General features: G+C 35.0%; 1 protein-coding gene across 2 annotated transcripts; it reads right to left on the reverse strand.

The window, feature by feature from the left end:
- Positions 1-4,891: 4,891 nt before the first annotated feature.
- Positions 4,892-11,483, reverse strand: LOC132625897 (transcription factor E2FA). Of its 2 annotated transcripts, none has more exons than XM_060340520.1 (14): positions 11,152-11,483; positions 8,508-8,697; positions 8,054-8,104; positions 7,887-7,972; positions 7,726-7,814; positions 7,560-7,614; positions 7,308-7,360; positions 7,176-7,226; positions 7,029-7,077; positions 6,862-6,927; positions 6,707-6,783; positions 6,029-6,260; positions 5,548-5,614; positions 4,892-5,469 (listed from the first exon to the last, which is right to left on the reverse strand). In XM_060340520.1, the coding sequence occupies exons 1-14, from the start codon at positions 11,365-11,367 to the stop codon at positions 5,342-5,344; spliced, it is 1,410 nt and encodes a 469-aa protein (XP_060196503.1). In that variant the 5' UTR covers positions 11,368-11,483; the 3' UTR covers positions 4,892-5,341. The 2 variants fall into 2 exon arrangements, with proteins under 2 accessions (XP_060196503.1, XP_060196504.1); XM_060340521.1 differs by lacking the exon at positions 11,152-11,483 and adding an exon at positions 10,528-10,745.

Consider the following 11,483-nt stretch of genomic DNA (forward strand, 5'->3'; position numbering starts at 1 on the left):
TAAGGCTTAATTAACAAGTGATAATTTATTTATTTATTTATTTATTTTGAGGTCCAGAACTAACAAGTGACTTTATAGTGAAATTGTACTATATTTTAGTATATATATATATATATATATATATATATATATATATATTGAGATTTTAGCGTTCAATCAGTATCTTAAAAGACATTTTTGTGACTCGTCCTTGGACAATGCTCAAAGCACCTTGGGGCACACATGGGAGGCAATTTTCTCACGAGGTTTACGGTTCAAGCGCCTAACTGTGTGCCCCAAGCACGCTTGACACTTACCTCTTAGTCTTCGCCAACGATATCTCTGTAGATCATGTGTATAATTGTTAAATTTGCACTATTGATCCTCAAAATTCTTTAAATAACTCATAATTCATATAGTTCTATTCAACCTCGGGACATGAAATTTGAGAGCAACTGAAATTATGAGCCCTAAAAGTAACACACAAATGTCTAAATAAACAAAAATAAAAAGATTTTTATGGAACACCCTAATGTGAGTGAGCTAACACAAAGAAGCTTTAATCCCAACTAATTGACATCACCTATATAATTTTGCCTCCGCTTCTTCCTTAACTAGATGGCGTTCACTTTGGATTGTAGTGTATCTATGTGTATGTAGTTGTGTTTGGATAGTGATAATATATATATATATATATATATTTTATATTGCTAACAAACATACATAAGTTTGCACTGTTTTTATGTATACATACATATATATATGTATACTATGTTCAAAACACGATATATATATATATATATATATATATATATATATATATGTGTGTATACTATGTTCAAAACACGATTAATATAACATTGTAGTTTGTGCTCCGTATCCAAAACTTTATTATATTAGTGTTTGCTACGAATACAAATAGCCATATACAAAAAAATGAGAAGAATAAGAGTCAACCTGGCATTTCTGAACTACCGATGGAAATCTAGCATATATATACATACCTCTTCATCTTCTTGCGATCTTTACTAGGTCTGTATACCCTACCATAGTCCTGGTTACCTTATCATCAAACGTTATCTGAACATGTGTTGTGGCGTGCAACCCGATCCATATATGATACATGTCTCTCTCTATACTCTCGCGTGCTTAACCATATCTATGTACAGTACTGTGCCTTTATCTTACTAATCATCCTATACTAACTGCCCAACTGATCAGTGGTAACTGCCCGACCGGCTGCAGTCCGGTGGTAATCGCCCGTCCGATTATCGCCCGACGGTAGAGCGCAACTGCCTGACTGATCAGCGGTAACTGCCCGACCGGTCGTAGCACGGTGGTAACTGCCCGACTGGCTGCAGTCCAGTGGTAAATATATACATATACCCAACCGGCCGTAGCACGGTGGTAATAACTGCCCGACTGGTCGTAGACCAGTGGTAATTATAATCAACATCATAACTAAACAACTACTAGTAATCTCTATGCCCTTCCCGTGGTCATCACTTAACCGTAGGGTCTACATAATCACATAAAACTTATAAGCACAACTCAGGTCATTAGTACTTCTTCCCGCTTGACTAAACATTAACCAAGTCTTAAGATACAACATAACCCTCTCTTCGAACATTAAATACTTCATTAGGGACCCTCTACTAGCACTCTATTCATGTCCCACAAAACATTCCTTAAGACACCTTCCTAAACTCGTTGGATTATTAGAACTATCATCATCGCTATATCTCACCTTGAAGGAACAAGTATCATAAGGTGAGATCAATCACAATGAATAATTCCAAAGGTCATGAATAAGCTCAATAATATCATAAGGATCATGAGATTCATATGCTTCTAGCATTTGTGGAAGCAACAATATTATGGATATAGTACAAAGGTTTACGACAAGGAATCATGCCTTTAGTTTTTGTGATCGGCCTGTGACACGGGGCCATTGCACGCCCTCTCACGCGCCCTGACAAGCAACTTGTGTTGGTTCTGTGCAGTGTTCGGTAAAATGGGCATACCTTCTTGTATAGAGCTCTGTTTGGGATCCACAATATACCGTTGGAAATATATTTCAAAGGACTAAAAGTTTCATGTTTTAAGTTTTCTCAAATTATCAACGGATTTTCACGAAATTGGACTGGAATGCAGACGTATTGAAAACTTAGCCGATTCTATAGAATTTTAAGCTCCTTACTATTAGCCATCTTGAGACGATCATATCTCCTTACTCCGATCTCTAAATAAGAAAATCTTACCAAATCTTTCTCGGAGGAATTTCTACGCCCAATTGCTTAAATTTTACAATTTTTTCTTCTCCAACTTAATATCCAATGTTGCTATCACCTCCTTGAACTTGTAATTCACTCGAAAGTTGATTAAAATACTCAACAAATTATTTTCTTCTCAATCACCATGGCTGGCCGAGAGCAGCCATGGGAGTTTTTTTTTTTTTTTTTTTTTTTTTCGAACTTGATTTTTGATAAAAATGAAATCAAGTATTGATTTGTTCATTAACTAAGTGTTTATATATTTTCCTCCATGTATTGACACGTGCACCCCCCTCTATTGACTCACCAAAATTCTCCTTTTTTTTAATTTAATAAATTGGGTGGGGCCCATTCCTAATAATTAAATTAGTTAATTTTTTATAAATCATTAATTCTTACTTAATAGTCTAATCACAATTAATTTGTCCCTAATTTCCAATAATATTTCTACACTAAATGAAATTTGTAAACAATTTGTATAATAATTAAAATTGAAAATTAAAAGTTCCTATTTCATGTCCGAAAATAATCCCGTCTTTAACTTGAGTCGATTTGCTTGCGAATAATTCGACGTATAAAAATACGGGATATAACAAAAAATACGGGGTATCACATCCTTCCCCCCTTTGGAACATTCGTCCTCGAATGTTAAACTAATCCTCCACTCCCAATACTTCCTTAAACGTTCTTTTACTGAATTATGCCCTTCACGTGCCGCTTTCATTGGTCGATCCCTTCACTTTATTATAACACATTCCAACACTCTCAGTAACCATTTCCATAATATTTGTTCTTGCTCTTGCCTCTCAAGGTGATAATTCCACGTCGTTGTCTTTACTCTCCTTTTCATTTTGCAGTTGGTTGACGGTTGTATTGCTGTGCACGAAAACATACCAGGCCCGGGACTCGGTGAAAGATATATTACGGCATGCACGAGCAGAGTAGTGAGCAACCATATGCAAACCAAATCATATCTGAGACTCAATAGAATAATCAAAATGAACTATCATTTGAAAATCAAGACAATAGTCATATCAAGTACCCTTCGAATGTCACTATGGATTATATCAAAATAGGACGGCTGGAGTCTTAGACACGTATCAAGACATAATGAAAAAAGTTCTGGAAATCAATAACGTTAGCCATCCTAGTGTCTCTAAGAATTGCAAACTTATTAATACTTTTTAAAAGAGAAGACTTGTTTAAAAGGAAACTATTTTCCTTTCTTTGAGACAAAACAATAGTAATATTTAAGCATCAGTTGATACTTTGAATTTAATTCGATTAATTTAAAGGTGTAAAATATTCTATTGTTAATGTATGTAGATTGGACCTAAACAATACTTAATATTTTTTATCAAATTTTGATTTGTATAATTCTAATTCACATTATTAAATTAATTTTACATGTTTAAAACGAAACAAAGTAGAAATTTGATTTTCTATTTAAACGAAGAACTACTATTTTTTAATTTTTGGTGAATATTCTTGGTTTAGCTCATTTTACTTGTCATGTTATCTTTTGCAAGTTTTTTTTTAAGGAAACGTCAATTAGAATTATAATTTGACTAATTTACCTTATTTATTATTTGATCTCCATTTAATATAATTTTTTCTTTTACGACATTAATCTCATTTCATATTTATTAGAGTAAGAATAAAAATGAAAAAGTAATTAAATTCTATCTTATTTTAAAATATAAATATTTTAAGTATATTTATTTTAGTAAACATAACAAATAAATGACATGGCGGAATAGCAAATACAACAGTTAAATATCTATATTAGATCTCAGGCTAATATAAGAAAAGAAAGGGAATTGTATGGTTTGGCTACTTAACCTTTTGAAAAAAAGCAATAATATGGGATCCGCGTTTTTGCTGTACAATAATTTCATTTGCTCCAACTAATGGGTTGATACGCATGTGGCAATGAATCCACCATTATTGACTTAATGAGGATACTTTGAATTACATGAATATTGTTTGATTTTTTAATATGAGGTGCACGTTTTTTTTTTTTTTTTATATTGCTTGTTTTTTTAATATGGAGTCCACATATTTTTTTTTATATTGCTTGATTTTTTTAATATGAGATTCACTTTTTTTTTAACATGAGTTTGGAGGTGGTGGGGTTCACTTTATATTTTTTTATATTGCTTGATTTTTTAAAATATGGGATTCACATTTTTTTTTTAACCTGAGTTGGAGGTGGACGACGAAACCACCCCCAACCCATACAAATATATAGTATAAATATAAATATAAATGTTACCAAGTCTATATGATTTTCAAGCGATTGTAAGTCTTTCTAGCCAACTTGATGTAATTTTAAGTCTTATGATCATTTCCTTTTACCAATTTCAATCATCATAACATAATACATAAAATTATAACTCAATGTATTTGTAGGTCTACAAAGCATGACTGACTATCTCATGTGCTCTTCTCATATTTTCCGTTAGGCGAGTTACTTGTACTTTCTTGAATATGATCATTTCTAATCTAGTGTATAGTTTTGTATAAAAGAAAGTAGTAAAAAGGAATGCTAGGGACCATAAGGTAGATATTTTTCTCAAAAAAAAAAAAAGGGACTTGTAATCTCTGATGGTAATATTAAATTCCAGAAAAAAAATCTGTAAACTGTACCTGGAGAACCTTGAGTTGAGCATCCAAAGAACACTTCAATATTGTGTTATTTTAAGCCAAAATTGAAAAGTGTTCAAAAAATGTCACAAAAATATAATCTGATGCACCTGTTTAGCCTCCCAAATAGGCTAAAAATTTAAAGAAACCAAGGAAAATGGGATATAGGGAGGGTGTTAAGAACAAGAATTTTATAAATAAGCAGCATTTCCTTTCCATTCTTTTAACTCCCATCTGTTGCCGTCTGCAATTCTCTGTTTGGTTACAAGGATAAACCGCGTAAAAGGGGTCAAGCAGATTCCGCAACTGTACAAAGTCTCAGTACACCGTCCAGAGCCCTTAGGGATCTAAGGAGCAAAACAGCAAAAAAGGAGACGATGATCTCTTGTTTCCGACTAAATAGGCTGGAATTTCCAAGTTCAGTTTATTCATTTGAGCCTACATTATCTTGGTGGCACGTTCATTGGAGCTGGTATGTCAGCAATAGTAGTAGGAGTGTGCGCCCGTGGGGTGCCTAGATCATCTATTGCAAAATCACGAAGCAAGGCTTCCCCATCCCATTCAACTGCAGCTATTATTGTAAGTTAAGGAAAGTAGGGATTGAACAAACAAGATTTACGAATGAAAGAAACCTAACAGACAAGGATACAATCTGTCTTCCACATATCTGTGATGCTAACATTTGCATCTGATAGGAGCCAGTAATCTGCGTCATTCTGCAACAAACAAAAAGCAGTGTTAACTTTACAATTAGCGCAAGAATGAAAGAATTGTATTCGATTTTTTATGTAAATCATGAAGAGTTGAACCAAGAAAATGAAAATAAAACAAACAAATAAAAATGTGCCAAGCCAAACCAGGCCATCACTACTGAAACTATAATTTCTTCTTTTAGCTGTTTCTCCTCTTTTAAGAAGCAATATATTAGTGCATTTTCTGCCACACGGCAACACCTGGTAGCCATATATCTGTCATGACTAGAACACATAATCATAAGTACAGATTTTACCATGTAATTGGTGAACTTTATCCAGCTTCTATTGTGTTATAGGCAGTAATCACATAGACTTTGAAACAAGAATTGAAGAATAAAGTTTATCGTTTGCCAAGTTCCAGAGAAGCACACTTACATCAACATCTGAAGGAAGAATCTTCATCATTCCACCACCGTAATCCTGTGAAGTATCAAGATCAGAACTCAACTGATCAACATTTTGTGTTTGTCCTTCATTCTCAGTAACACTGTTTGAAACAGTTGATCTCTCCATGGCTGGATAATCCATAGAGCCTGAACTTGAAGCAAGTGGGATGGCCGCTGACGGTTCAACACCATTCATCTCGTCAAACTTCTCCTCAAATTGACTAATCAAACATGAAGTTCCAACGGAAAATATCAAATAGGAGAGTCAGATGACCTTTTCCAAGAGTTAGAATTACGATGCAAGGGGTCTTTGGTTGTTGGTTAGGAAATGAATTATTCATGTATTAAAATTAACATAACTAGTATCATGTTTGGTAGCATTATAGTTGCTATGCATAAAATTCAGCACACGAAGCACGGTATTTGGTTACCAGTTTACAATCCCGCATAACTAAAACATGTATAAGTTAAAGAGTCAATTATGTATTAATTTATGCATGGTAGAAGATGGAATAACTAATACATGAAATAACTAAACCGGGCATAACTAATCTCTACAAAACTAATCCATGCATTACTAATACATACATAACTCTAACCAGCAACCACACGACCAATAAGGAAATAGCGACCAGGACATGCTAATAGCTCTATAAGCGAATGATACCTGACAAGGTAGACATCAATGGGGCCCATTGTGCTTCTGAGTATAATTCTATATCTCCTCTGTGGATAGTCCACAGCCTGTGGATAAAGCATGTTATTTCACCTATAAGAAATATGTAATACATTTTCTCATAATTGCTTCCTTTCTCAACTTACCTCATCAGGATCTGGGACTTCCAGGGTGGTGCCATGAGGAGCTTTAACTGCTATTAGGGTCTCATTCTGCCAGGATTAAAGAGCATAAACTTATTCATATAAATACAATCATTTTGTGACAATGATGAAGTGGTTATAAAAGAAAACACGTAAATGGAAAAATGAACCTGAAAGCAAGGTAGGCTCTTTATATCGTCTTCAGTTACAAAAAGCCACCTAATTCACAGAGTTGAAATTGTCGTCAGCAAAGAGCAAATTATCAATCTAAGGTTATAAGCTATAACTATGTAGTGAGGACAGGTACAAGAAGTTACCTTTGGTTGTTCTCGTCTTCACTCATATCCCTTAACTTTTCTTGCATTTCTCTGCAATAATCTAAACATCAGCACAGTGACATAGTTCAAGGAAGAAGCATGAACTACCGACTTATCTGACAAACCACATACCTAACCCGCTCATCCAGTCTTCGCTCCTCCATTGAAAGGCTGTCAATTTCGGCCTGCAGAAATTGCAACCTACTTACTAGAAAGTTCCATTTTTGGATAATACATTACTTCAGAGTGCGGTTCCCATACAACTAGAGCTCTATTTAAGTGCTGAAAACTGGTTTAACAGTGGATATTTATCATAACATAGATGACGCCACAATCGCCACAATCTTAGCATCAAATACTAGTTAAGGAAGCATATCTAAATACCTTTAAAATAGAGGCATCGTTATCCACTTCTCCAGGTCTAGAAGCATCAACACCCCTAGGGAGCGATTATTGCACATTAGTACGCTTCAGATGCTTAATTACAGATCATTGCAAGCAGTATCTAAGTAGCAATTATGTGTTTATATCCAAACAAAGTTAAGCTTACTTCCATTGTATTCTGTTCTTGAGCTTCTTTTCAATAAGACCAATTCCTTCAAGCACATTTGTTATATCATAGATCCTTCTTTTCTGCACCTGTATGATCAGGAAATTACAATCAGATCTTTACAATGCATTGAGAAAACTTCTAGCTAAATGATATATCACCTCCAAAGTGTCTGCAGCTTGGTTAAGATCAAGCATACCATCTTCAGCATGCTTGATCAAGTTGATAAATTTCTTGGTTAAAAGACCTGAACAGAATACAGTGGTTCAATCTTCGGTTTTTAAACTTTTACAACAAACCAATCCAGGGGCAAAAAATCGTGGAATACCCAATGAGCTATCGTAGCGGCAGCTTGCAGGTGTAAGAGGAGAAGGAGAACCTGCAAATTTGCAATCCAGAAGTTGGTTAAGGAAATATTAACAACATATACTCCCTCCATGCCAATTTATGTAAAGGTGTTTGACAAGGCACGGAGTTTAAGAATTACCGAAAGACTTTTGAAACTTGTGGGCTAAACTCTAAAGCAGGTCATATATATTTATGTGGCTATAAATCATTTCAGTAAGGGTAAAACAGGAAGTTTAAAGTTAAATTGTTACTAAATATAGAAAGGTGTCATTCTTTTTGGGACTGACTGAAAAGGAAATAGCATCATATAAATTGGGACGGAGGTAGTATAACATTTAGATAGATTCAGAGGGAATAAAACTTGGACATTTACTTGTGCTGATATTTATCCAGTTACAACCAAGACAGAAAAAAATTTAGACACCAAGACTCACCAGCATTAGAGATAGGAGTTTGAGGTCCAGCTTTATTACTTTTTGTGGCTCTTGACCGTCCATGCGCTCTTCCTCCTTTACCAGACACAGGCGTTCCAAGTGGACTATTGGCCACATCACCATACCCGGAATTAGCAGTCCAGTTACTGGATTCAACTTCTTTAATGTAGCCAGTCTTCCGTTTTAGTGCCTACAGGGCATTAAGTGTTCATAGTAGAAATAAGTTACATAAGTGATCAAAAAAAGTACTAATAAGTAGCAAACAAAAGAACGATTATGAGAACACTCTGAATTTTCCCTGGAGTAAATTTGAGTATCTAGAATAATCTGTTTGTCTAAGGCCTGGTTTAGGGTTACTACTCAAAACCCAATTAAAAACATTTTGACTTTGGCGCATAAGAGTGTTATCTTTTTTTTTTTTTTTTTTTTGGTTGATAACCATGGTGTCCAGTCAAGCTTGCGTGCACATCGACTAATTCCACGGGATACCTGCTACCTCTCACCAGCAATAGGTACCAGGTGACTCCGTCCACCAAGGCTTGGACAAATGGGAAGAAAAGCCATAGATAATAGAATTTCAGTTTAATGTAGCTAGTGCTAACTAATTAGAGAAGACAAGAAAGAGCTCAATTGCTACTAAACAAAGGAGTTAATTAAGAAGAAACCAAAATGCAAATCCTCCCACTCAATCTTCTCTAGTTATCAATAGGGGTTCCAAACAAAATCTCAGCCACAAAACTTGGCCTCAGAGTTATTCACACCATGAAATACAAATAATGCAGATTAACAACAATGCTAGTAACCACAAGATGCACAGAACAGCAACAACTGAATACAACAATTAAACTCCAGCAAATTCGTTAATCTGCATACTATTAACCATAGCTTATACCATGGTTAATCAAACAATTCGTTAACTTAACCAACCCAATACCAGGTTTCAAACAACATTTCAACCATAAAAATTAGCCTCAAAGTTGATTCACACAATGAAATACAAATAATGCAGATTTTAACAAGAATGCTAGTAACCACAAAATGCACAAAACAGCAAAAATTGAATACAACAATTAAACTCAAGAAAATTCATTAATCTGCATACTAGTAACCATAGCTTATACCATGCTTACTCAAGCAAATTTGTTAACTTAACCAAACCAATACAACAAGAATACTAGTAACCATAGCTTATAGCATGGTTACCCAAGAAAAATTAGTTAACTTAACCAACCCAATACCAGGTCCCAAATAATATTTCAACTACAAAAATTAGCCTCAAAGTCATTCACACAATGAAATATAAATAATGCAGATTAACAAGAATACTAGTAACCACAAAATGCACAAAACAGCAGCAGCAACAACAACATACCCAATGTAATCCCACAAATGGGGTCTGGGGATGGTACGATGTACGCAGAGTCGCAGACTTTACCCCTATCCTTTGCTGGGTAGAGAGGTTGTTTCCGATTGACCCTCGGCTCAATTCAATACAATAATTGAACCCACAATTGCGCCTTTTTAGCTATTTTATCGAACCCATAAGACATCCTTTTTCGGAACATCTAATTCAAGTCCCTATTATTTAGTCCAAGTTCCAACCTTTATCTTAAATCTCCATTTCAAAAGGCAAACCCCACTAATAGAATCCAATAAAAATCCCCCCCAAAAAAAAAAAAAAGACATTCCACACATTTTGCAAATAACAATCTTAGCTCAAAGAAAAATCCAACGAACTCCCACCAGTAGTGTCTGAAAATTTTCAGCTAACAAGAGACAATGACCTCAGCAAATTTGTTAACTTAACCCAACCAAATATCAGGTTCCAAACAATATTTTAACTACAAAAAAAATATTCTCAAAGCAGTTCGCATAATCAAATACAAATAATGCAGATTAACGAAAAATGCTAGCAACAAAATGCACAAAACAGCAATAATTGTATCTAATTCCATAACCAAACAGCAAAAATATTGTACAAACGACAATTTTAGCTCAAACAAAAATCCAACAAACTCACAGGAGACTTAACAACCATAGCTTCAGGCTGTCCAATTCTTGAATCAACAAAACCAGGTGCACTAAATCTATGATAATCTTCAGAACTAACAAACGGCGATCTCATAGAAGCAAATGTTAAGTATCTTTTAATCGGCTGAGAGATCTCAACGCCGCCGTGGCAGCACCAGTTGCCGGCGCACCACTAGAATTTGTCATTCTTGATTTTGTGTAGTAATTTTGGTATCTAAGATATGATATGGACACCCTTTGAGATGAAATTACGCCTTTTTAGCTACATTTTATCAAACCCCATAAGATATCTTTCTTCAGAAACATCCAATTCAAGTCTCTACTACTTAATCCCACCTATAATCTTAAGTTTCCAATTCAAAAGGCAAAACCAGCTAATAGAATCCAACAACAATCCCCAATAACAACCACTATTAGCTCAAAGTTATTCACACAATGAAATACAACTAATGCAGATTTAACAATAATGCTAGTAACCACAAAACAGTAACAATTGAATACAACAATTGAACTCAAAATTATGCCATTTTAGCTACATTTTATCAAACCCCACAAGATATCTTTTTTTTGAAGACAATAAATTTTAGCTCAAACAAGAATCCAAGAAACTCACAGGAGACTTAACAACAATAGCTTCAGGCTGTCCAATTCTTGAATCAACAACACCATGTGTACTAAATCTATGATAATCCTCAGTACTAACAAAGGGGGGTCTCATAGAAGCAAATGGTAAGTATCTTTTAATCGGCTGAGAGATCTCAACGCCGCCGGAAGACGGTGGCGCCGCCGTGGCACCACCAGTTGCCGGAGCACCACTAGAATTTGTCATTCTTGATTTTGTAGTATTTTTGGAATCTGAGATATGATTTGGATACCCTTTGAGCTGAAATTTTGTGGGGTGTGGTTGGTTTGGGGTGGGGGTGGGGGTAGGGTGGGTGAGTGGGT

The sequence above is a fragment of the Lycium barbarum genome, chromosome 2 (genome assembly GCF_019175385.1).
Source record: "Lycium barbarum isolate Lr01 chromosome 2, ASM1917538v2, whole genome shotgun sequence".
Taxonomy (NCBI): domain Eukaryota; kingdom Viridiplantae; phylum Streptophyta; class Magnoliopsida; order Solanales; family Solanaceae; genus Lycium; species Lycium barbarum.